The sequence below is a fragment of the Echeneis naucrates genome, chromosome 10, assembly GCF_900963305.1.
Source record: "Echeneis naucrates chromosome 10, fEcheNa1.1, whole genome shotgun sequence".
In the NCBI taxonomy this organism is placed as follows: domain Eukaryota; kingdom Metazoa; phylum Chordata; class Actinopteri; order Carangiformes; family Echeneidae; genus Echeneis; species Echeneis naucrates.
The window spans coordinates 8,096,722-8,124,383 of record NC_042520.1 but is presented as its reverse complement, the minus strand read 5'-3'; the positions used below and the strand labels follow the sequence as shown (position 1 = coordinate 8,124,383).

Here is a 27,662-nt window from a genome sequence, read left to right as displayed (position 1 = left end):
AACGAGTAATGTCCTGGTCCTAGTGTGGGTTGTTGTGTCTGAAGTGGTGGAGTACTTCTAAATTTGCGGTCAATATCTTTGTGCGGAAATAACGCCAGCAACTTAAGTAAATTCCTCTGCCCCCTCCTCCCGTGGACGGGACCCTCCTGTCTCTCAAACTCAGCTGTTTCTGTCAAAGATAACATTTTGTGTCGAGCTTTAAAACAAGCTAGGCTAATGGACGTTAGCATTAGAGCTGGTCAGTTAGCTTACGTTACAAGCTAACTGCGCTGTTTCTCATCCCAGCTTCAAATTCACTACCTTTTTTTCCTTTCTGATCACTTTCTGAATGATGCTGACTGGACATTTTCCTACCGAACTTCAGACAGAAAACAGTAACCAAGGGGGGCGGGGCTTAGTGAAGGATTGGTGACCAAATCATTTGTTGGGGAAAACAAATAAGAAGCTTATGTGACTCAAATATTACATCATATTTTCCACAAATTGGCTTATTTTGAGAAATCCCCCCCTCTTCCATGGGCCTGGGACAGCAGACCCGTTTTTTTCCCCCCATCAATGGGCCTGGCCCCGCCCACTGACTTTGATGGGTGAGTTTGACAGATAAAATAAATTCATGAAGCACTGCAACAGGACCATGAAATAATTAAATTGCGAAATAATTATAAATATATTTACATTTAATTAACTGGTATATTAAATTACGTCCCTTTTTCCTCCATAAATAAGTCTCATTGGGTGATTCGTTCCGTTTTCACCTGGTGCATATTCTCTGGTCCAGTCTCTGGAGGGGTCCTGTCTCCAGTCTAATCTGATCTGACTGGTCTAGGTCAGACCAGATTAGATTAGGTCCCCGGGGGGGGGGGGGGCGCCTTACTTTGCATTAGCCCAGTCCATTACTCGTAACCCATTAACCAACTACAGAACTTTCAACTTTCTTACATTCGCAATTATTAGATACACACATACATTTATATCAATTAACCTACACATGTTCAGGTGCCCACACCTTGCCACCGTCGGGCTCGCTGATGTTTAAATAAGGGGAGAGACTCACAGGACTGAGATGGGCAAAACCAAATTGACAGAACCTACCACATTGTCATGTTTATAATACTTAACATTCAATTTCGATCATTCGGACATGATATTGGGGGGGTTGTTGAAGGTGGGTGGGGGGGGTTGCAACCTACCCACCCAACCCCCCTATAAATTACGCATATGCCCCCCTCACTAGTTTGAAATTGATTAATAAAATGAAATGTAATGCTGTTGCAGCGCTCCACCATCTTTCTGCAGAATTGACCGAATCCAAAAGCTCCCTTTTCATTAAGTGTGCAAATGGTTTCTTTGGTAGCCAGTCTAAAAAAAAAATGCCAGAGGTCTATTAATAAAGGATTGGAGAAGCACACTGGAGGGGTAACCTCAGCGAGACTTTAACCTTAATGGTCATCTTTCATTGATTTTTTTTTTTTTTTTTTTTTCTCCTCCCCAATTCCTCATTAAGGTTTTAGCCATAAAAAGTGCATTTGTTTCAACTATGCTATACTATTTCAACTATACAAAATGTGACAAATATGTGACAGTAATAACACAGCTACATATTGGTGAGCAGCTTTTGTATACAAACTTGAAGGAGATGACTAATTTGATAAGCACAGCCCCAGACAATACTGGGAGCCATTTGTTCTTTGGCCATGGAAAAGTAATGCTCAGTCTAAATCAGTGTGGAAAGAAAACCAGAGACACTGAATGAAATCCTATATTTTTTTTAATTCTGTTTTATGATGGAGAGAAGTATTAATACAACTCAACAAATGCTGACATAGTGTAACGCTCAAAATTGTCCTTGGCAAAGTCACAGCATGAGAGGGGAAGCTATTCCTTTGCCTGATGACGGAAATTGGGTGGCCTTATTTTTCCCTTCAACTTGTGTCCCTACCAAAATGCTGTCTCTCCTGTCCGCCCAGTATTGTGATGTAAATCAGATGCATATTTGTCCCATCTTGCTCTGCTGAAGTGGAAAGGTAAGCATTTGCATTGCGTTTGCAGACTGGAGTTTGCACCACATTGCGCTTTTCCACTGGCCCATGTCTTTGTGTGTTACATCACTGTATGTGGTCTAATGAGCCGGCACAGCTCTGTGCATACCAAAGCTGGACTACTTACAAGGCTTATCTATACACCGGTCAAACTCCTTTTGTTATAGATGATTCTGAATAGGTTCGACCAAAATTCTTATTTTTGTCAGCTGCATTTGCCATCAGAATATCCTGAAGGTCTATCGATGAATGAGCTCAGTGTTGTACCTCTGTCCCTGCCTGAGCTGTTATTGATTTGATTTCACTGAACAACAAGGTGTAATTTCACTATCACCATTTCTTCAACACCATCATGCCATTGCTATTGCCTTTTTTTTTTTTTCCCAGGATGGCTAATTAACCCCTTCTATGATCCGTGTTTCAGTATGATTCGTTCTGCCACAAACATTTTGCTTACAGTTGCAGAATTTTAATGGCACCAACTGACAGCAGGAGCACTGGACTGCACAGGACGTCCAATGGTGTTAAATCAGGCATGTGTGTCCCCAATAGGACTAAGAACGGGAAAAAATAAACACATCAATAAAGCGATATAGATCGGATCAAGTTCATTTGACTGTAAAAGGCCACCAAACACTAAATATGGCTAAATATATTTTACAGTAACTGCATACATCACATCATATAGGTTAACGTGTGTCAGCAGGAAATTGTTTAAATCTTTGGTCATTCTATCAACAATGTTGCAAGGGTTAGGGTTACAGTTTAATGCACATACGTTGTAATATTGTCAAATGTACAGGAAGTCTTGCATTTAAAAAAAAATCTTTGGTTGGATGAAAACATCAGCACGATCAAGAAGTAATCAGGAAGTTCTTTTCCCCCAAAGCATTTTGTGTAAATAAAACGCACTGTCCCATTAATACATTATTTTTGTTGGAGCTCTGTTACTGCCACATATTTCCTGCCCCCAGGAAATGAGAAAAGGAGGTTTAAGTATTGTTCACTTTTCAGCCAGATGCAGCAATCTATGCTATGTGTTTTAGAAGGTCAAAGATTCACATGACAGTTTATCCGTCTGGCTATATTTACAGGATTTGAGAAACCGTAGTCAGCAGATTGTGTTGAAGGACTCAGCTGCTTCAGGATCTTAGCTGAGGCTGCATGTCCCAAGTCCCTCACATCTTTCCTTGACCTTATAATATTTTCCATTAGGGTCATGCAAAGCGCTTAGGAAAGAAGATTGTTTTAACTTTTCCAAATACACAAATATCAGGCCTAAAGCTATATATTTATACATGTCCCATACAATGAAAGAAAACAAAATGCATTTTACAACGTTTCACTTCATTTGCCTTTGTCAGCCAAAGGGTAATAACCTGGTTCAATGAACCGAATATTTAGGCAATCCACCAACACTACCATGAAGCACATCTGTCCTGCCTTACCTTTAAAGGCAGAATTGTTTTGCAATGACGGAGCATAAATCAAACTCAATTCTGCAATGTGTGCAACCACTAGGACCCTAAGGCCAAGAGGACACAACATCTTAGAGGAAGGTACCATGAAATCCACCAATGCTAAATGCAGTTTGTACATGTACATGTTCGCTGTTGTGATCCAGCTGAGGAAAATGAGGTTGAAGTAGAAACAAATAAAGTTGTAAGTAATTATCTAACAACTTTAGGTTACTACTTTAACTTCTGCTTTTGTAGCTGTGCCACCTTTCTGCTTCAGCCATTCTCACCGCTTCATGGATTTAATACAACTACTTAGTTTGTTTAGGGTGGACACCAGGGTCAGGTTAGACTATGGATGTAGCAACGCTGAGCTTCAAAGCAACTGAGAAACTGATGAAAGCAAAGGAGCAGTGGTTCAAATCGGGTTTAAATCACAGCAGTCACTGATGCTGAAGTTGTCAAATGCCAGTGAAGTGGTTTATCTATAGAAGCCACTCAACGGCGGGAAGTGCTGGTTTCATCTTAATTAGTCACACTCATCTTGGTGCGCTAGCTTCTCAGCTCCTCTCTGCTAGCTTTGTTGTGCAACAAAGTTATTTCCATGTTAAACTTGATCAGACATTATGCATTTTCGCTCATTGGACAAGAGCGTTTGCCAAATCAATAACCTTAATAATGCTCTTTGAAGTGACTGTCTCTCTGTTTCGACTCATCAAGTCTGTGTTTTGCACTTTAGTACCCATCTAAATAAATAAAACGTTCCAGGAAATGACACCACAGAATGAATAATATTTTATAGTGCCCCAAACCAGATGACATCATAAAGAGAGAAACTGCAGGGAAAATTGTACCAGGCTTGGTCAAAACATGGCTGCTGAAGTGGCTGGTTTGCTTTTCCTTACTGTAGCAGTATGAGACTGTGCTCTGGCACCACCATCTTCTGAATGCAAGCCAAGGCCTCCTGCCTGCTGCTGAGGTACAACAAGGTTGCAGCTGTGTGGCACTTTAAAGAGAATATTTAAATGCCTGCTGATAAATTGGGCCCTGTGGTGTGCTGTGTATGTTTGTTCACTTCATGTGTTTTGGTGTCCTTGTCAAATGATCTTGCTGTCTGCACAGTCAGCAGAGCTGGTTGTGTGTTCTTGATGTCTCTGCATTGAGATCCCAGCTCGTTTGTAGTTCTGCTCCAGCTTTCCCTAACAAATGGTTAAATCCATCCCATCTATATTCTGTCTCCGACTTGGATTTACCTAAAAGCACAATGAACCCATTTAGAGGGGCAGTAGATCATTATCATGTAGATAGTTTAATTATTTGCTCAGCTTGATCGGCCAATTAATGCCCTTACATAATGATTGTGGAGTCAAAGATTTGTAACTTATCCCCACCGCATGCCGTGCTGGACTCCATATCACCAAAACCCAGAGGTGTTCGAAGCAAACCAAGCTCGTGGAAAAAGCTCTTAGTTTTCTTATGTTGCACGAATGAGGTTGGGATTGCATATAGAATGAATAACACAGTAATCCACCTTAAATCCCTCAGGATCAATTGCTGCTGAAATGGACTGTCCACATCCACATGCTTTTCCTAGCCAGTGAGCCCCATGTACTTTGTAGACGAGGTATTATTCAAATCAGCTGAGTTGACATAGGTGGAAGTGGTGAATAATGTGCTGGATAGAACCAGATTAGATCAACTTTACTATTCCAACTTCTGGAAGAATTTTTTTTAAACCATTTTCTCTTTGTCCATCTATATTACAGTTCCACTGACTTTTTAGAGAGGCATAGGATTACTTTTTTTTAGCAGAAGCTATAGAATAAACTCTGAAATTACCCAAATTGTACCTTGAAACAACACTTTGAAATAATTCACTTCATATTCCTTAGACTAAATCCTGACCTCATTATACATCCCTTTGTAGGCTCTTTCCATTTAATGCAGTGAACTAATTCATGCAGGAGCAGTTAAAGCATTTCTCCATCCCCTCTAGCGTAGTATCCAATGGCAAAGGCTCCTCTCCTTGTTGTAATCAAAGGAAAATGTGCATCATGAGCACATTCACTTAAGGCTAGCTAATCTTCAGCTCTGACTGTATTTGGTGCAGAAACCACTGGAGAGACCAGAAGGAGAAGGCCCACATGGCCGTGCTGTTTCTAAAATGAGGAGCTGAAGTAGATGGCAAAATGTTAAAAATGACTGGCCTGAGTGTGTTCCCTAACCGTGATTCCTTTGTAACACCATTAAATATAAAAATAAATAGCCAGTCGCATGAAGCTGCACAGGGATGCCCTTTAATTGAAATGGTGCCACAAGCAAGAAGTGAAGTTTAAAGAGATTTTGAGGTTACAAGGAATTAATTCACCAGCATAGCACTTTCACATTGTTTTACAATCTGAGGGGCCATACCATCAAGGACACAAAACTAACTCTTCTGGCGTTCCTGATTAGGCCTCATACAGAGAGACAAAGCACTCACATTAGCTGAAAATTTAGAAGCATACACAGAAATGATTTGAACTGCTGTTTCACGGCTTAGTTATAATTACATTTGCAGTGTAGTAGAAGAAAGAATCCACCAGTCAGTATTCTCTCAAAGCTGCTCCATCTCAAAACTGGTTTATCACAGTTATCACAGAAGCAGAGGATTAAAAGAGAAATTGTGCCTTCTGTCTTCTTGTACAATCTGACAGTTTCTCTGAGAAGTCCCTACGGAGCACTGATTGGGGCTGTGTGATACTCTGCTGATTGTCACAATGTGATGCACCAAAAGGAGAAACCCCCGTCTCCTAGAAATTAGATTTTCACATTATTAAACTGCACCACTTTGGCAGGAAATATAATCAATGCTTGGATTTTGTTCAGAGGAAATGCACATTTAACAGCAGCAAACTGGGATGAATGACAAAAGTACAAAATCCATGACCACGACTCACACAGAATATGGATCTACAGTATTATTCTTCTTTCTGTATCAAACCACACACTAATATTTGGCTAATTGTAATCTCGTGTTGGGAATCCCCAAGCATAACCATAAAAACAGATTAATTCTGGAGTCACTACAAGCTAGTTGACCAGGTGAATGTGCATTTGATATGATTAGTGCCTTGCAAAGTAATGTGTGGATCTATATGGTCTCTATCTCTTTCCCTCTATTCCTTCTCTAATCCTTTTTCCAGCTGTTTTACAATTTTTCTAAATAATTCTGTGTGTTCAATTAGACCTGGTATCTTTCCTCTGAGGCCAAATAAGAGATTTGGGGTTTTTTTAAGCCAAAATTTAAACCAAAACTTTATTTAGTCAGCTGCATGGTTGAATGGTTGGATTAAATGGCAGAGTAAGGGGCAATCTCATTTTGCTCCCAGCTTGTGAAACTAATGTCATCACACTTTCACTCTCCAGCCTTCTGTATTGTGTCACTTTTAATGATCAAAACCTGACAAATCTTTACCCCGAAGGAAATAAATCATCTCAGAACAACTTTTTGTTGTTCCTGTAAACATCTTTAGTAGTGCACTATGTAACACCTGAAGGCTTCATTTCGTCTGTCTCTTTGAGCATACAGCAAGTCTTGCACTTTTCTTTGAAAAGCTGATAGATATAAAGCGTCGTCCTACCACCTCAAAGCACCTCAGATGCTTTGGATGGCTGCTCTTTGGATATTTACATGTGACTGGGGGGAAAAAAAAAAAAAAAAAAAAGTATTTCAGCAAGGGTGCTGATGCTGTACAGTTGTGCCAAATGCTGTCAGTCAAAGGCTCAGATTTGCCAACACGTGCCAAGACCCAGAGCTTTGCCAGGACAAGCTGTCACGCAGAACTAATCCAGCACAGACAGACATGGACAGGGCACAGTTTTTACTAATTTGCTCACATCCCGTGCAAGCCCTATAGCTGCTATCTGTAGCTGACTCAAGTGAATCTAACCAGAAATGTTAAAAAAAAAAAAAAAAGAAAAAGGAGGGGGGGCTCAGTTTTCCTCCTCTGTGCATAAATGGCATTAACAGCTCTGGATCAAGAGAGTAAGATAAGATGCAAGTAGGGAACAGATCAGGACCTAAACCACACGCACAAATTATATGCTGCCCAAATACCGAAAACATTACTTCCACCAAATCGCTCCTCTCTGTTGCATTTAATGTAACCATCGAAGTTCAGCACAAATCTGAATTCTCCTCTAAATGGCTCTGTCTGTCGTGCGCTGCCTAAAACCAATGAGTGCCATGTCTCTAAGCCCAGCCAAAAGGCTCAGCTGGGCTTTGTGCTGGGAAATGGACCACAGGACCCTGCCAAAAGGCCCTCAAAGTCATTTCTCCCAACTGTAGTCTCGGGGATTCTTGTTAATCCACCATACCCATCGTCTATAAATAAGTTGCACAGTTGTGTAGAGGGCAGTTTAGAAAGAGTGCTTTTGTGGCTGGACACTTACAAGGCCTGTCATTCTTCATTTCCACTCCACTGAGTAAAGCAAATTGGAGGAGGTCAGCAGGAACAGGTAGGGAGACAGGAAGTCTCTGTGTCAGGTGTTATTAGAAAAGACTTCCCTTTCAATTGGGGAACTCCATCACTCTTTATGGCAAATAAAAATTGCTGTAAATCAAAGTCAGTGCGCACATACAAGAATAGTCTGGTATTCTTGTTTTACCCATATGCTGTTTTTACTGTTCATCAGATTGATTCATTTGGCCAGGCATTGAAACCCAATTATAAATACTGATGAACTTCCTACAGAGTAACTGTTTTCCCTCTGAACTTCACGATGCCGGGGGCTGATCCACTCCACAGTCAAAGTCCTCACTAAGCACTTATGCACTACAGCAATGATCAGGACTGAGTTGTTTGTTTCACGTCATTGCTCTGCCAGATATTTGTTTAATAAATTGCCGAGGGGTAAGGCGATTATAAAACCTAATTCTCTTTGAGGCATTAATTGCCAAGTAGTTAATTAAAATGCACAGTGACTGGAGTGTACGCTGTCCCTCAGGATGTAATAAAGCTCATATTATAAACACATGATTTTGAGACTGATAGCATAACATCCATTATCTCAACAATCAGCGTTAATGAGGTCTTGAAATTATACTTCCTGTCACCTTTTGTTACCCATAGTCATCCCTGAACCTGATATCTGCCGTTTTCATTTTCTGTCACTAATAACCCATTAAAGGACTAACCTCCTTAAAGTAAGAAGGATAGGCCATACTTAGCAGCGTGAAACTAGTTATTAGGTTTTTAGTCACTGTGGTTAAATGGGTGGGATTAGCAGACTGACTTAAGGTATTAACACAAACACTGGAGTGAGCTGAAGTGATGCACCGTATTGTCTGATTGGGGCTATTCTCGAGAAATGTCTCGTTAATAATCATTAGCTAATTAAATATTGTAAAAAGATCTTGGAATAAGAACTGTTTGAATATCAGTATATCAACTGTCAAATGTCTTCTACCTCAGGAAGATAATGTTGGACACATCCATTTGTTTCGATGCCAGAGGTCAAAGTCATAACATATTCACATTTATCATTTCTCTTTCCTCACAACAATTAACTGTTTGGCAATTATTTGAAATAAATATCCTGCAGTTACAGACCAAAGAGGATTTGATTCTATTACTGTGATCAAATACAGGCAAATAATTTGAATACAAATTATTCTAAATGCTCATAAAAGTCTTTGTGTCTCTAAAAATGAACCCACATTGGTCAGCAAAGCACTTTGAACCCTTTAGTGGTGACAGGCTTTTATTGCTGTGCTGACGTGCTGCACTCAGCATATTGTCTCATTTCAAGTTGTTCACGTTTCAGTTGTTTGAACTCGTTCTTTAGTTTAACAGTTACTGTTGAACTCTGCTTTCTCATGTTATGTGTTTGTGTTTAGTTATGCCTCTGCATAATGTTGCATGTAATACATGTAGTTCAGGTGTGGTGAGGCTTGGTGAAATAAAAAAAAAAAAATGTGGCTCTGCTTCCCAGCAGCTTCCACAGCAGCTGGAAAGTCTGACTGTCCATATCAACAATAAACAAAAATAAAAAGTTATTAAAAATGCGTGTACATTATTTAAGATATTTAGAATCATAAATACCATTTCAATCCTGACTGAAGTAAACTCTTGGTATACTCCCCACATGCATATCAAGTATATAATCTTAACTACAGTTAGCGGTATGACTATAATTTTTTTTTTTTTTTTTAATAAACTCAGGCATTGTCCTGTTACGATCTTTGAGACAAGAGATAAATAGAGGAAAAAGCTTCTGTGATCATATTAATCACTATTATGTCTTTGGAAGGCTACATCCAAATGGTCAAAGGTCAACTTTACTGTGAAATTGTGATGTCCTCCAAAAACACCTCTGGCTGTTGTTTAATTCTGTAGCTCAGGAAGGAGAGGCTATGACCATATTTCCTGCTCTTTGGCAGGTTTACAGAGGCACATGGTTGCAAGGTGGTGATTCCAGTTTTCTATTACTACTCAAGTGTATAAGCCATATACTTGGTTTTTAACCCAACCCTCTATTGCTAAACGCCACATGTTTTGCATCCACTATAATGGCTTAAATACCTTTTTTATGGCTGTGAAGCAGCTCTTACCAGCTGGCATTCTCTGTGCCCCTTAGAGCATCACGGTTAGCCTGCTGACAGTTGTTTCACATCTGTCGCATTAGGAAGGCTTCGAAGAATATTAGAATATTCAATAGCTGCAAAACAGATGTGTTTCAAATGTTAACTCATCACATATGGATGGTTTTATTATCCAAGTGTGCAGAATGGAGGATGATGTCAGTTCAGAAATATGTTACGACTATAAATCCTGATGGAAGAATTAATATTCAAAACTCTCCATTTAATGGGCAAAAGAAAATGGGGATCATATTGCAATAAAATTCACTGAATGGCCAGAAACTCCATTCCAAGTAAATCATAATGTTGCTCCAAATTTTGTGTAAACACTGACCACCACATCACACCTAAAGCTTCTTCCAATGAGCCTAAATGGTGAGATTAATTTAATCAATAACTAAAAAGGAAATGATTGGTTTAGAATGCTAAATTCTTTATACTGGAAATTCAAATCAAAGTAGTCAAGTCTTTCAAACCAGATAATAAATCTTAGACTTCTCATTAATGATGTGCCAATGGCTGCATTTCACATTTTAACAGGAGAGTCTGTCAGGTAATAGCTGAAGTTAACGTGTGGACTTTGGATTTATCACAAAAAATATTACACTGCTCGCATTAGGGAAAAACATGTAAACAAATTCTCCAAAGAAAATTACAAGCAGGGAGTTGCACAAAAATATCATCTTGAATAGAGATTTTCATAATCATTAGTGTGATCCTGGAGGTGCATGTGTGCCTTTCTCATACTATCAGGTACAGAATTGACAGCTGGGATATAACTGGCATATTGCCACACTCTAACAGTAATGCGCCCTGTGATAACTGTTTCTCCTCTTACTGGGGGATGTCATGGGAGCCAAAGGAACCACAGCAGCTTAGAGCCATAAAGCCCACTGCTCCCCTCCTGCTGTCAGCCTGCTCGACCACCATACTGGAGCCCAGACTCAACCTGACACATGGGGCTGCCCTGTATACCCCTTTTACCTTTAGGGCCCATTTTTCTGTTACAGGCCTAATTATCGGTCTTTCTCAGGAACATAACACAAACTTTATTTTTTTATTTCCTTGCCTCTGCTGTATAGTTTTTACAGAGCCCAATGTTATGGCCTTGAGAATTGTTTAAAGCGTCCTCTGTCCCAAAAATGTGATAGCTAAATAGCATTTAAAACTAAAGTACAACCAAAAGCCAGTTAGCATGTTTAGCTTAGCATAAAGAATGAGTTTGAATATTCCTTTTTTATTTTGAAAGGAACTAGGCCAATGCTTTTTTTCCTGTTTCCAATACTCATATCAGGCTAACTTGGTGTTCATGTTGCTCATATTTACAAATGAATATTTCTGAAAAATAGCATTGCTTTTGATGCAAATGCAGTCCATTAACGGCGGCAACACTATGTATGGAGTAGAATCTCTTAGATGTTCATAGAGCTCCCCTTTGGCTCTCCAGAGTAAAATAGATGTCAAGGCTCGCCATGCACTCAGGCTTTAAGCATATCAGCAGTGACTACATGATCACTTGTGCATGGTACTTTAATGGCACACTCCATGTTGCACTAATAGCTCGTGTTCTTTGCCCTCCCCCACCCTCATCCTCAGGGACTTAACAAATGGAGCATCCACTGTATTGGAAAGGGATATCCCTTTCTAACCCCATTGCATTTAATTCTGTGCTTTACTTCCTTCTGCTTTCTGCCTCATTGGCTGATCTATGGTGGTCAATCTTTCAGTAAATGTTTTCATGCTCCAAGCCCATAAATAATGTGATGGAGCAAATTCCAATTTATAAGGTTTAAAACGACACCTCTGCATTGTTGCCTCGATAGCTTTCTGTTGAATGTACAATGGAGACAATGGCGTTCCAATTCCTTTGTCAATTTTTCAGGTTGCTCAAAAGTGGCAAATATTATTTTCCTGTGGTTGCCATCTAATTTTCTGTTTAGATGATCAATAGTCAGATACTAAGAGTGAAATGGCCTGTGAATTTTTGTGAATACGCATCTCTTGCTCTTAGCATTGCTGGTAATGGATTTAGCACACATGCTAAAAAATATTTATGTACAATAATAAATGTTCATTGCTGTTGGAGTAGCTGACAGCAGTCAGAGGTCCATAATTTCCCCTCTATTGTATATCTGAAATGACTCATTCACTTTATTTATGGCTTTCTGATGACATTGCCTGTGAATAAGTTTGCACATTGTACAGTCCTGTGAATAAATTACCGGAGATGAGATTGTATAAAATGCAATTTTCAAACATCGTTTGCAAAGAATATTTATTTCCCTTTTTTTTTTTTTTTTTTTTTTTTCTTATGCTGATGGCGTTGCATGCTTTACATACCGTCTTATGTAAACAATAACATACATGACTCATGACTCAGTTTGATTTTTTTTTTTTTGGAGTGGAAACTGATTAGCTGAGATACACTCGACCATTGCGATCACAATTTGTGCTTGCCTCTTTTCAAATTGAAGAATGAATGCGTTGTTTCTTCCTTCCTCTCATTACGATACTCCACTCCATTCAATCGACGGAAGGCCGGTCTATTTCCAAGTGTCATGTTTAATGAACACACAGTTCTTTCATTTGCAGCCAGAGAGCGGAGGGAGGAAGGGAGGGGACAGGATGGTGGAAGACTGACAGTGGAGAAATCATAAGAAATGACAGTGAGAGAGTAAATGGTGGTAGAGAAGGAGAGACAGAGAAATGGACTGCAGGAAGGGGAAGGAAAATTAAAGCTTTTCAGGGAGTTTCATTGAAACAACAAGCTCACTGTTGTTAGATGGTCCTCAGGCTGGAGCCACAACATTCAAGCTCACAAATTAAACATTCAGGGCTTTTCCCACAATCCCTCACACAGATACCTCAGGATGGGACCTGCCTTTTTGTGTTTAGACAGATTTTGGCAAATTTACTTTCCCCCAACCCCCCCCCCCCCTTTCCCATCCAAGTGTTTCTGATGCCAGCATTGTTAGTCTGACAACGATGGCATGAAGAGAGAACATGACAAGTGCATGTTTTGTATACAGTCCATACTATGATGGGCCATCAGGCACTCGTGCCTGTGTGAGATAAAACTGCAAATACACAAAAACGCAAAACCATGTGGCATATTATTTGTCAGCTGCTAAATACGTGACACTTTCATTTATCAAATTATTGACAGCTTGTAGTGTAAAGCCTTCAAAATAATGTATTCCTGAAGGGATTTTTTGCTCAGGCGCTTTGATTCATCCATAGTAGCCACATTTTCTGAGGACAACAGCAATACTTTCAAGATAAAGATGTTTCTGAGCTGAAAAGAGCCAAGTCAACAATCCTCTTGATGAGACTCGTCAATGTTACTCTGCCTTAAAAACATCAGCTCAGCTCCATTTTTTTTTTTTTTGCCCATCCCTAGTGACAGAAACCTTCTCATTAAATAACTTCCATAACAGAGAAGCAACTGAAGAGCAGGTGATGGGGAATTTTCAGGAGCCTTGGGGGATTTATAAAGCTGGAAACTGAACCGTACAATTATTGATCCTCCTTATGTAGGAGAAAAAATTTAAATTCATCTTATTAAATGTTAAATGTGTTTCAATGCAATGAGCCTCCAATGAGAGTAAACAATTAACCACAGAAATCAAATTTGTGTTTAAATAGAAACCATTACGTCAATCTGTAACCTTAGCTGTACCAAAAGGATGGGACTCCAGGCACTGCTAAATTGTGACACAGCCATACATTCACACTTTTCAGACTTATGAAACTGTCCATCAGCTTCAGCCTGGAGGCATTAGAGGGCAAAAGAGTGAGATTATTTTAACTCACTGAATGTCATTGGTTTTGTGATCGAGGTGGTTCACTGAATAGACTCTGTGGTGTCTTATTTCCTCTCTCTCTCGCTTTCTCTCTCTCTCTCTGTGCACCTCCTCGATATGTCTTTTCACTTCTTATTTTCTTTCTTTTCTACTCTCCCCACCTCCTCCTCCTGTTTTACGTCACATTATTTACCATTAGCTTCGGATATTTTCCTATTTCTCAGGTAAAACTGTGATATGGCAGAGTCCTGTGTGTGCTTGGTCAGGAAGACCAGCAGGACAGTGTCAGGGAGGTGTGAGAGATAAGATAGCAGCAGGGGAAAAAAATCCATATACTCAATCTGACACACACTTACAAACGCACAGTTGGAATCCATCTTTATGAAACAACAAAAAATCCTCGGAGCAGTAGACGGACAGATCGAGATAAAGTCACTACCACTTCTCAGAACTGTAGCCTTTCCATTTGCGCAGTGAATCTCTTCTTCATTTCTCCCCTTGTCTCCACAATTTCAGCTCAGTGGAACTTTTTAAACGCGAGAGATTTGCCTCAAAGTTTTCTTCAACCATTGACTTCTGCCTTAAAATCCCATAAGAAAATATTTTTGGTTAACTTGACTTCCCTGGTTGCTCCTGGCAACTATAAATGGAGCCAATAGCCAAATACAAGCCAAACCAAATATAGTATACCTAAAAGTGTTCAAGTCTTGATGTGGTGGTACTAATGGCATTGTCAAGGTGCTAGCATTGTTTGAATCACTTAAAAAGCTTCTTTAAAAAAAAAACACCAAAATTTTATTCACCATGTTGTTTGTGTGCCTCCACCAGTCAATTCCAAAGTAACTTTGACATTGAAGCTTGAGCTTTGACTGGCATAATCTCAGCAGGTCTTTCTCAAGTCCAAATGGATCAAAGCATCACTGAGATGGAGGACAGATGGACCCAAATATTCAGAATCTTGGTCTGACTGTTGCTAATTCAAGGGCAAAAAAAGCATAAAGCAGAATCACAGCCATATACTGTATTTTTACAGTCCATACAATATACACGGTATATACATTTAAATATGTAAACATTTAAATTATTAATTCAAAAAGGTTTTTATAGGGTGTGTCAATTTAACTTAAGATATACACAATATATTGTGCAGGTTCAAATTAAAAGTCAACAGGGACCACCTTGGGGTTATGTAAAAGCTACCTTTGTCTTGGGAACTGGGAAACATCATCGAAAGATGCCTGGTGTGAAGCTTCGCATGGCCAACTAGGGAATTAAATTGTGCAAAGTAAGCTGCTTTCCAGCAATTTATCAGGAATGCTATTGCAAGGATTAGCCAGTTTAGGTCCAGTGCAGCTAATGGTGGTGAAACGAGCTGCTGACTTGTTCACACTGTAATGAATACGGTCTCTGGTCTCGTGCTGTTCCAAGTCTTAGTTTCTAGGCCAGTTACCATGCATTTTGGGCGTTTCCTTAAAGGGGAAAACATTTTTTTTATTTTATCTTTGTGGTGTTTTCTCCCTGTGGCACTAATTATGCAACTGTTAATTAAGATTGTGCTACGGCAACTAAGAGAAAAAGCTAATTTTTGTAGTTCAGTGGTTGAGAACTATTGGCAATCTGTCCCGTCTTCTTTCCCAAAAGTGTGCTGTTGTTTTTTTATGTTTTGTTTTGTTTTTTTTTTTCCAATCAGCACAACTCGACAACAGCAGCTGTCGGGAGCGCCAGTTATTAGCTCTACATCTTTCGAAGTCAGTGCACTCACACTCAAACATTTAGCTGACATTATGTCAGTAGTAAACCCACAATCAAAAGAAGTCTGGAGCTTGCTTCTTACGTAACTTGAAAATGTGGATTTTAACAAACTTACACCATCAAAGCTTTTTATGAAAGTTTTGAAAACTGTTGTTCAAACAGTTGTATTGTATTTGCAAATATAATTTATTTTGTACACATTTTTCATAGTCCTGGATATAAATAAAAAAATCACTCTTCACTTACCAGCTTTGTTTTTTTGTTTTTTTGTTTTTTTACTTTCTTTTGTTTTTATTTGATTAGTGGATATTTGTTGTTGTCCATTCAACATTTATGAATTTCTCTTCCCTCTTTAATACAAATCTTTTTCCTCTGAGTGTAATTGCAGCCCGACTGAGATTACTGATCACTGAATTAATCGTTCATGTGAGATTTTGCAAGGTTATCCATGATAAAAACGCTATTGTTCAGTGAAAATGTGCCACAAAGATAAGTGGAAAAAAAAAAAAAAACACACACACACACACCAAAGAGTGCCTCCATCCAGATGCAAGGCGCATAGGACATTTTTCACAGAGTAAGTAGGGCAGCCCTAATTCTAATCTGACAGCCTCCCCTAACACTCAATAAAAGAGAGAAGTGAAAGCTGTACAAGCAAAAGGGAGAAATAAGCATAGAGTCAGAAGCCTGTTTTGTGGCTGTGCACGTGCAGATGTATGCATGCTAACAGCCCAGAGCAGTCCAACTGAATGTCTCGCTCTTAATTTTCATTTCCTCTCACTCATTGCACAGCAGGGGCAAAGCAAAGCCACGAGACCAACAGTGTATCGCTTCCACCAGCTCTTAAAGGGCTCTCATGTTAGCTTTTGTTTCTAATTGTCTGTCATAGTGGGAGACTCTCTGTGTTTGTATCTGTCCCTCTAGAGTGGTTTAATAAAGGTTTTTCATAAACTTTTATACCTGAATGCTGTGCACTCGTGCATGAGCCCATATTTCAGCCTCCCCACAGGTGTTTTGTAGGCCTTCACCATGTTTTTTCACTTGAGGAAGAGGGTGGGCGACAAAAAGGCTTGTCATCTGCTGTTTTTCAGTGGTTTCACAGGTGGGTCAACCCTGCTTTCAGTCTGTGAATACATCAACAGCCGGCACAGATGGACGCCACGCAGCAAAGTGTGTGAGAGTCAACACTGCCACTATAAATCCAAGACCCCATTTAACAATTCAATGAAAACATGAGTAGGTTGTCTCCCAGCGGTGCAGCTTCTCCTGATTAGCCATCACTTATCACAACAGGTTCAGGTTCCATGCATATATTCATATTCACATTGCTCACTTTCTAAAGTCAGTGGAAGTTCCTGTGCAAGTAATTCTTCTGGCTTGTTAAACCACGCTTTGACATTCACATTGTGGAAAAATAACAGATCAAAACGAGAGAGAGCCTTATTCAGCACTCAGCATATTATTGACTGTGGCTCTTTTATTGTTCTCACCAGCTGTGCTTTGACACGCTGTGTCTGTCTTGCCCTGGGGATTTCTTGGTGGCCATATAAAAGAAAATATTAATGTGGAGTCTGACTTTGTGTGTCCAAACTTTTCTTCCTGCTCTTTCTTTATCATTTTACTATCTAAAACAAACATATACACACATACACACTATGTACCTTGTACCATGTCTTTTGTGAAATTTTATTGTGGTTTTGTTGTTGTTGTTGCTGCTGCTGTTTGTTGTTGTTTTGTTTTGTGTTTTTTTAAATCAGCTTTCGGGGTTTCACTGGCTTGTTCTGCCCCCACCTGGTAAGTAAATGAAATACTTTCTCACAAACAAATGAAATAAAGCCCAATGCCTTTTACAGTTGTATTTTAAATATCAACAATGTGTCCATGATAACAACAATTATTGTATTAAGAAAAACTGACTCATGGTCAATATTAAGTTCCTCCTTAAATGTTATAAATCTGTAAAGAAATCATAGTTTAATAGAAGATCAAATTATCATCAGGACAAGGTCAAAACTCATTGAAATGGATTACTTCACATCATGGCCATGATCTGATTTAATATGTTATTTCCCAAAGGATGCAACATCTTCTGTGCATGCTGTTGATAATGCAGCCTGAGCCTTTCTGTAAGAGCCTTGATGGAAGAATATCCCATTTAAATCAGCAGTTCAAGTGTTCTGCAAACAAGAAAGATTTTTTTTTTTTTTTTTTTCGATCTCTGCCGCTCCCATCAGTAGCACATTGAAAGTCCCTTTGTTCTCCTACGAAGCCACTCCATGAGCTGTACAACTACACTGTGAATCCAGCTTTTCCTCTTGTGGAATTTGGAAACCCCCCCCCAAAGCTTCGGGGTCATTGCTCTTCTCAGTTTCACTTCCTTTTTGTCACTACTGAAATGACCCTCCAGCTACAGCCTGGTGTACAGATTCATACTCAGTTCTGGTTCGATGCTACAGACAATATGTTTCCATCTTACACCTATTTTTCTCTGACAGTAACCTGGACTTTTAACACAGTTGACATGTTGAAAGGTTATATTTAAATATGTCTAAGTGCAAACATGGAAATGCAGTATATGTACAACGAATGAAACCTACACTTTATTCATAAAGCATTTACACATTTGTAAGCCATTAGTACAGTTTTACAACATTTTTGTGGATTTGTCACAGTTCATTTTCCTTCCTTGATTTTCTTTTCTCCCACCAGATTTTTTTTATTTTATTCGCTTGAGTTGAGAAAACCACAATGCAATGCTAATGTAAACTAACACTATGCAAAGGAATCATTTATTTTGTTGTTATTTGTATGCTTCATTTAGTGACTTTACTGCAGCCGAGCAAGCATTGGCGGGGCTGGTTGCATTTTGATTGGTGTACTCTATTTTGAGTAGAGCAGTTTAGTGGGTCACGGGTCAGTTCACAGGGTTAATTAGTCAGATTTGTCATACTGTCAGCCCCGTGAGGACTGTGCACCAACTGCCACTGTTTACAATCTAATGAGTTTCCAACTCATTAATCACAAGGCTCAAAAATTTATGAAAACAAGACTAGTAGCGTATTAGATTAACAATTTCCTTGCTTCCTGTCAGCTGTTGGTAATGATGAGTTTTAGAGATCAAGGGCAAGGAAAATATGTGTTCTGAAATGCTGAGACTTGCTTCATGCAACATGGATTTCAGAAAGAATATCAGAAATGGTACCATAATCCATTCAATCACTTCAATCAATCCTCATGAGTCCTTGCTGTAACAACTGTGTCTGGACAAGTTAAGATCTATTAAAGGGGAGTCAGTTTCCTCATTGTTATTCCTGTTGTGTCAATTAAAGGTAAATCTGAATTTTGAAACTGAAAATGCAGCCCGCCTAGTTCTCCAGTGTCTTGCACTAAAAGCAAATTGCTATTTCAAACATAACATAACAAAAAGGTTTAACGTAGTTTAGGACTCCCAATAGACAGATAAAAACTCAAACAGCAGACGCTCAGACATCCTTATCCTAAAAAGCATTATGTAAAGCTCCTCAAGACTGACTGTTTTCAGAGCAGTTCTATATTTCATGTTGAGTGTAGTGAACTTCATGGGTCTAATTGCTGTGGTGTGGTTTTAAATCAATAAAATAAGAAGGGAAGGTGGGCTCGTTGCATGAGATGTGAATGTTGCACACATTTACCACCGGATGGCGATGCGGTACAAGAGATGAACATGTCCCCTCCAGCATTTATTCAATGACCTTCACTGACTTACTCTTGAAGAATGTTGTTGTTCAGGGTCTATCTGAACCGGTGCAGTTAAATAAAGCTGTTAGTTTCAAACAACATCATTTTGTAAAAGCAAGTGAATGCCAGAACCCAGGTGCCCTTCCTGAAGCCTAACAGGAATTTGACAAACATCACTCTCAGCTACTCTATACAGCGCAAAACAAATATGTTGTCATGTAGCAATCTCTTCAAAGGCTCAAAAGTAAACAGCTCTACACATAACTCTGCCAGAGTTTCAAGGATAGTATTTGATGGATCAAAACAAAGCTTTTAAGTCTAGCAACAGAACCGTCGATATAGTTAAGTGCTTGATGTGTATGAATATGAATGGTGGAAAAACATTCCTAATGGGTTTTCTTTAAGAAATTTTTTTTACTTTTACAACAGCAAAATATGTTATTTGTCCACAGTACAACAAGGGAAAGCTATTATTTAGTGGATAATTGCATCCACTGATCATTAGATTTCTATTTATTTTTTTCAAACCACCCAAATTCTAACAGTTGTTGTATAAAGGTACTAATTAAAATGGGAAAGGAGCAAAGTAATACTTTTATTCATTACAGAAGTTCACCACATTATCATGACCAGACAAACCAAATGGTTAGGTGGGCAGAATAGCTATTTTTCTGTTTCCTGTCCTGAAAGCGTCTGAAAATCATCACTGCCACTAGATGTCACTCAAGACTTGTCCAACACAACCAGGTGTTCTGTCAGCCTCACCTCAGGCACCTGCTCAGCCACCTCCCACCAACCAGCCCCATCTTTCCCTCCTCACATTACAAGTCAGCAAGGCCAGGTCCAATCTGCCTCCAAGCACAACTACACAGACACAGAACTGTCAACACTGCTGTCTCATGCCCTGGCAATGCTGAAAGTTAGCAAACTTGCTGTTACCAGCATTTTAAATTTGGTCGGCAAATGGTGCCAACATCATGCTGCAGAACACTAAGAAGAATTTGTATGTAGCACTGTGTGTCATCAAGCACACATGGAGTAGAGGAAAACCAGTTCAGTCCTTTTACTGGAGCCCGATAGCAGCCTCTAAGTCTCTCCATCTCTGTATCGGCTCCACAGACTGACTGGGAAAGAAATTCAAAAACTGAAGGAGCCTGTAAAGACTCTGGAGCTGGCAAAGAATTCTAAACTTTCTGGATGTTTGATAGCACACCAGGCAAACAGCATCTGACGGAGCCTTAAGGAGAAAGAAATTTCGCCTGAGATTTATCTATGATCACACAGATGATGCTGACTGAACCAGTACAGACAAGCATGGAGCTGGCAAACATCTAAAAAACTTTCTGGATGCTTGGCCAGGCCGACGTCCAACCAGGATTCAAGCAAGCTGTCCCCAAGGCCAGCTGGCCTGTGCTCTGGTCTCACTTCTCCTAAAGTGATTTCTTCAATGGATGTAATCCTGAAAGGTTGATTCCACTTGAACCCTGTCGCTTTCACTCGAACACTACATGCTGTACTCTCATCCCGTGTGCAGGTTTTGTATCTAAAGGGTTTAACAGGACCAAAACTGAAAACAGAGGTTTAGATTACAACACCACCAGTCAGCAAAACCGTAAAAACTTTCAAATATTGTCTACTGCTATAATATTGTTTCAAATCTTGTTTAATCTATTTTACAAAACCTTCAAGTTAAATTCAACTAAATTATTTTACCTTCTTATCCATCGTACAATTTAAACAGTGGTGTCATTCTCTACAGTGACATCTTGAATAATATCATATTTTGCCATTTGGACACAACTGCACCAAGGCAGCTCTTGGTTAGGTGAAAAGTGAGTGTAGACAATTATGCATTTCAGGAGCACAGCATGTAGAAAATGTGTGCTATTAGAATGTTGAATTAATTGCCATTTTTATTGCGTTCCACAAAATTTTATCCTTTTCAGTGGAAGGGTTGTAGGATGAAATCATTAGGAGTGAACTGAAGGGCTGACAGGTGGGCTATAATGGATTCTTTCCCCAAAGTGTGCCTTTCTTTTACGACATCCTTGTACACTCTTCCACTCTTCTTGCACTGAACTGTGTGTGTCTAAGTGTGGGTTTCTAACCCCTTCCTCAACAGTTCTTTGGTGAATTGAACGAGGCAGAATAAATCATAGTGTGATCAAGATGTCATCTTCATGTTAATGAAAACATGATGTCTCATAATAAGTTTCCTGATCAAAGGGAGCTGTTGGCGCTTAACTCAGTGCCTAGTGGTTGAAAAGTGTGGGGTGTGGAGATGGGTACAGCAGACAGTGTTGCCAATAGTCATCTGTTATCCTCATCAAGCTGTATTGTACATCCCCAAACCTTGTTTATATGCGTTTCAATGCATGCATGTCACTATGCCAGTTAAATTTAAATTATTTTACTTGTCCCACAGCAGAAATTGCAATTATCTGCAAATGCAAATGTTTGTAAAAAATGATTGCACAAAAGAGAACAATTACACTTAAAGGTAGCCAGATTATGAGTTGCATATTATTGACAGAATCAATATTTAATTCTGTAAATATTGCCACTATTGTCAATAATAGTAGTCATATCAACAGAATTTCCTGTGTAATATTTTCTTACACTGTTCATGATAGGTCAAAACTCTAATCCAGAATCAATACCATCTCTCTGTATCTCACCTTGAAAAGAAATGTTACTGTTCTGCCAAAAATAATTTGGTCCAGCACTGAAAAAAATGCATGTGACCGGCTAAAGATGTTACAATTGTAATCCTCTAAAAGGTCAAAACAGCACACCCCTTTTCTGTATGCTCATCTCTGAAGTTACAACACAAAGCAACGGCAGTACATTTTTGAAACGATGCTAAAGGGCTGTGACAACAGGACAGCAAAGCACCAAACATTGACGAAAAACATGCAGCAACATGCAGCTTGCAAGTAAATAAGTTCAGACTGTATGTTTTGACATTCCAGGAAAGTTTTACAGTGTGTTGCTACTGCTATAAATCCATGTTTATGCCTTCACCCTCGTAATCAATTATTCAACAAAGAGGCAGGGTGCAGACTTTGAATGTTCAGTTGTATTTAAAAGGTTCCTTGGAGTCAAAAATAAAGGGGTGTGTCTGCTAGGTAACATCAGTGTTGAGTATCTGTTTTATTTCATGTGAGATAACATTAATCATTTCAGGACAGCGACTCTCTCACTTTGATTTGGAAGTTTAATGATTCATGAGATGCATGTCAAAGACAAATTCCAGATGGGGAAAAATGATTTAGTATTTTGGGAAGTCAGAGCTGTGCATTTTCTCAAGGAGAATTACAGTATCTAGAAAATGACAAAATGAGAAGTATAAGCTTTGGAGACAATGGATAAAAGGACAAATTTTAAGAACACATCTTAGCTGAGTGTAGTTACAGGCAGAATAAGGCAAAGTAAATGCTAAAATGAGATGTAGTAGGCTTACCATAGCAGTTGTGTGTTATCAAAATTGGATTATAAATCAGAAGTCTATTTTTATTTTTTTATTATTATTATTATTTAGTTTTTTTTTTTTCAACTACCATGGACTTCCTAATATCACATATACTACATGTAATGAGCTTTCAATAGGCCCATTTATTTTCACTGTTGCTTTACCGGAACTAAAAGGATCCCCAGATGTGTTGGCTTGTAGTGATGTCCCTCAATTTAAGCCCTAATGAAAGCTTTGTCCCACCGCTGTGAAGCGGTTCCTTGACAACACTTCACATCCGCCATTTCAAGGAAAGTGCCAAACAAAATGCAGCAGTCTGCTTCGCTCCAAAATGAGCTCCCCTTCTGTGATGAAAAATGCTGCCTGTCTCTTTGCTTATTGCTGTGGCATTTACGTGGCTCAGTGTGGTGATTTGAAGAGCCTGTAGTGTCAAAGCTATTTCTCCTGCTTGTGGCTTAATGCTCTGACTCAACAAACCTGACCATTGTCATTTTCCCCCATTGGCTTCATCGTGGCCGTGAAGAAAAGCCAAGAAGCTGGTAATGACCTTCAAGGAAAGGGCTGTGATTGCACATCCGTTTCACACTGAGGACCTCTCCCTTATTTCGCCAAAGCAGTAAAATGCTGTACAGGGGCGAGTAAAAATGGTAGTCAGGTATATACAGTATTTTTTGTTGTCCTGGAAGATAAAAGGGGAAGCAAACAGAGCAAAAATTGAGCAAAGTTAAGTTGAAATAAAAGTTATCTGATAAGATTTTATTTTTTTAAAAGACATTTTTATATCTGTTATAATTCTGTGTCCTTCAAATCTCATTTGCTATTCAGAAATAAAAAATGTGTTGGTCTAATTTAGTCATTCCTCTCGCATTCATTCCTCTAGCTGCTCTCATTCATTTCAACCTCAATGTATTAATTGGTGGTATCAAAGACTATTACAACAAATGACTATTATTTCTGGACACTTTCGTGCACTGCTTTCAGTGATTGTTAACACGTTTTAAAGCATCCCTGTACACGGCTGATGACCTTGCAGAACAATGTAATTTGACTGAAAAGCCTCATGGAACCATCTGGGGTGTCATTTTTTGCCTTTGATTTACAGTGATCACCACATTGTAGAGATAGATACTTTATTAATCCCGAAGGAAATTTAAGGCATCCAGTAGCTTACGCAGAAACATGCATAGCATCCATGTATGACCATGTATAAACCCACAAATTACCCACATAGAAATTATACAGCAATAGCGGAATATATTAGAAAAAAAGAATTTAGGGCAAAGGTTGGGGTCAGAGGTGCAATGGGATAATGTAGCCTGTAAGTACAGTCAAAACTGTTTGAAGCAGACATCACATTGTGATGAGGGCATGGAGATAGAGAGAGGTGGACTCATTCTGTTAAGTTTATTTCACACCTCCTCTCTGTGTGGCCCTGGGGACAAAGGACCTCCTTAGTCTGTCCATCGAGCGTGACAGAGACAGAAGTCTGACACTGAACGTGCGCCTCTGTTTGAAGAGTATGTTGTGTAGTTGTGTTATTGTCCATGATGGTCAGCATTTTACTCAGTCCTCAGCATTTTACTCAGAAATGTGTCTGAGAGATGTCTTGTTTAGAGCCAGCTGTCCCAACCAGCCCGTCCAAACGAAGAACTTCTTTCTCACGGCACCTCTCCTCACGTCCAGATGAGAGTGGACTCTGTGCAGGAGATGATGGCATCCTTCACGCCCACCTAGGAACAGGCATGAGGTTTTCCAAGCGGTGGGGCCTTTCTTTGTCAGAGGCTCATGCAGAAGATGCGCTGAAGAGGTTCTCCCAGATCTCCAGCACAGGACTTGAGCAGTCTGGGACTCACTCTGTCTGGGCCAGCTGCTTTTCTGGGGTGTAGTCTCCTAAGCTCACCTCTTACTTGATCCTCCATGAGGATTGGGGGGGGGTTAAGATGTCCTCACTCTGCAACCGGGGGAGGGGTGCATCTGTGGATGGTCACTGGTGACTTCTGGCTGGTGTGAGTGGGGTCACACTGTCCGTAGGGACACCATGGTGAAGGCAACGGTGTCGGGGGTGGGCATGCCATTGTAGCAGAGGCAGGGCAGTGAAACCGGTTTAAAAAGTGGTTGGCCTGGTTTGCTCTCATCACATCCCCTTCTGCCGTGCTGCTGCTCTTCCTGCTTTCATTCCATCCCAGACCTCTTTCAAGTGATTCCGCTGCAGTTTCTGCTCTACCTTCCCTCTGTATTCCTTTTCATCCTCCAAGAGGCTGTCTTTGAGCTCCGACTGTATGTTCTGCAGCTTTTTGTCTGATCCCCCTCCTTGAAAGCCCTCTTCTTCCTGTTGAAGAGGTCCTTGACATCACCGGTAATCTAAGGCTTGTTGTTTCGATAGCAGCATATACTTCTTCTGGGAACAACAATGTCCATACAGAAGTTCAGGCAGTGAGTTGTGCAGTGTTTCACCCCCTCAGTATCCCCCCTATGTGAGTTCTGGTGCATGACTAGTTGGATGGCCACAGCCAAAATGGAAATGTATGCAACGGGTTTGTCCACGTCCCGAAGCCAAAGTATTTTTAAGGCAGTGTACACAACTGATTTTGTATAGCTTGAGGGTTGATTGGGGAAAAAAAAAAAAAAAAAGTCATAGTTGTGTCCAAATTGTGCAATGCCTTGTTTGGAGAGGATGACGTGTATTTAGATATTACACCTGTAGGTGTCACTGTTGGCCAGCCACTGTTCTGCTACCAGCCAGCACCGTTTGTGTGGAGCTCTCAGCTTCTATGACAGCAGATGGTGCTGATCATCATGACTTCCATCATATTTATTTTTCTTTGTTGCTCTTGTAAAACTCCACCCTCCAGATAAATAAACATTACTATTGACAGGACATGTTGGCTCAATGCAATTAGTCCTAATTAAACAAAATAAGATACGGGTAGAAGGCACAGAGTCTGAACCTGCAATTAAGTCTTCTGTATCACCCTGGAGGAAGACTAATGCAAACAATGAATAGACAGGGGGATCCATTTTCCTTAGCTGTAGTTCTTCAAATGCCTCTTCATATAACAACAAGAATAGTTTTGTCTTCATTTTACACAAAGACAATTAGTCAGTGAATTATGAAAAGACTTCCTCTTAATGTGGTACCTCATAATTTTCTGTACACTGTTGACATTCCTATTCCTAAACAGGGGTGTACTGCTGTTTGTTTAAGTAATCTAACACATCTATAGCACATGAGTTTCTTCCTTTATTTTTACATTACTCCACTGTTAGTGTGACTTTATGCACATCTCATGAAATCAGAAAAAGGTTTCAGGTTTCAGTGGTAGTGCAATAGATTATTTTCACATTGTGTGAGTTGCATTTGTAGACAAGATCACTGACAAACTGCTGAGGATGCAGGGCCACATTCCTGTCTGGAGGTGATTGACAATGTGTCATTACCTGACACACCCTTTTCCAACAATGATTCTGTTGTTGTGCTTCCTGACAACTTGTCTGCTTGGACAGATAAATCAATTGCATTAATTTCTGCTTTTGCTTGGGGAATGAAACAGGTTATCATAGTTCACTTTGTTACTCTGGATGCATTTAATGTGTATCAATACTTTAAGCACTTTTCCTACCCATGGAAGCCTTATCAGTAACCCCTTGTGCGTGTTACCTCTCAGTGACACTGTCACAGCATGCAAAAAGGCAACAGCAATGCAGCTGGTGGCTGGTCGCTGCAGCCCAGTGTCTGCTGCAGGGTGGCAGCTGACAGCAGCCCCCCCCCCCCAGCAGGCTAATTCTAATAGTCAGAAATTTGTTCAGAAAGAAGGAAAAAGAGAACTGCAGCTAAGGAACTTAAATATTTTGTTGCGATATACAGAACAGGACGATGTTTTCTTGTATGAAACAAATATCTAGTTAAGTAGCTAGATGTGATGGAACCATGTTAATAATAAGATACAACTAAATATATTTTTTAATCTGGATAATTTTCATAATCCATATATTCTTAAGAAGAATGAATGGATTTGTGTTAAATATGTGATCATTTACAGCCATTTTGGCCTTTTAGTTTCTGACACACGAAAACATTGTTGCTAGATTTAGACTTTTTTTTTTTTTTTTTTAAACAAGACAAGGTATAAACCTGTGATGTCTGAACCAAGGTGGGAAGGGGCGGTGGGATAGTCAGGACGACACCTCCTGTCACAGTCCACTGGGTCACTCTGGCTTCCCGGTTGAATAAGGGGTGTGCTTCCAGTTCATTGAGCCTCACTGCTCTTACTCTATAGACTACTTTTACTGCAAGCCAACCTTTGCTAACTGCTAGAGAAACCACCGCAGCTCGTTGCAGTCAGCACAGCAATAAAAGCCCTCTTAAGAAATAACATGCTGAAGGGGAATTTCATATGAAAAGCTTAAAGGGAAATTTTGAGCTTGTAGTTGCTGCAACTGCAACACAGCTACAGCAGTCCAGTTATATAGAAGGTTTTGAACTAGTCTTGTTTATTTTTATGCGCTTCAAAGTGCGTTGAATTTCAACCAGATTATGTGAACTGGAAATAATTTTTTCATTATTTGAAGGAAACTGCATCATTCCTTTGCACTCTGACAGCACCACTGCTCTGATCCCAGACTGTTCTTTCTCCTGGTTTATTAAGGTTGGCAGGGATAAAAGACAATGATAATAAAGCAAGCAAACAAACAAACAAAAAGGTTGTGTCACAGCCATTTGTGGGATCACATCAAACTTAAATACTCTTCCTTGATCTCACGAATTCAATGGAATGGTACACCAATTTCTTTTTGACT

At 39.7% G+C, this 27,662-nt stretch overlaps 1 protein-coding gene across 1 annotated transcript in view; it reads right to left on the bottom strand.

Moving 5' to 3' along the window:
* Positions 1-24,940, bottom strand: part of glra4a (glycine receptor, alpha 4a) — an 88,959-nt gene extending 64,019 nt beyond the window's left edge. The window contains exon 1 of the mRNA XM_029513250.1: positions 24,816-24,940. Coding sequence (XP_029369110.1) covers positions 24,816-24,940 — 125 coding nt within the window. The remainder of the gene's footprint in view (positions 1-24,815) is intronic.
* Between the last annotated feature and the right edge of the window lie 2,722 nt (positions 24,941-27,662).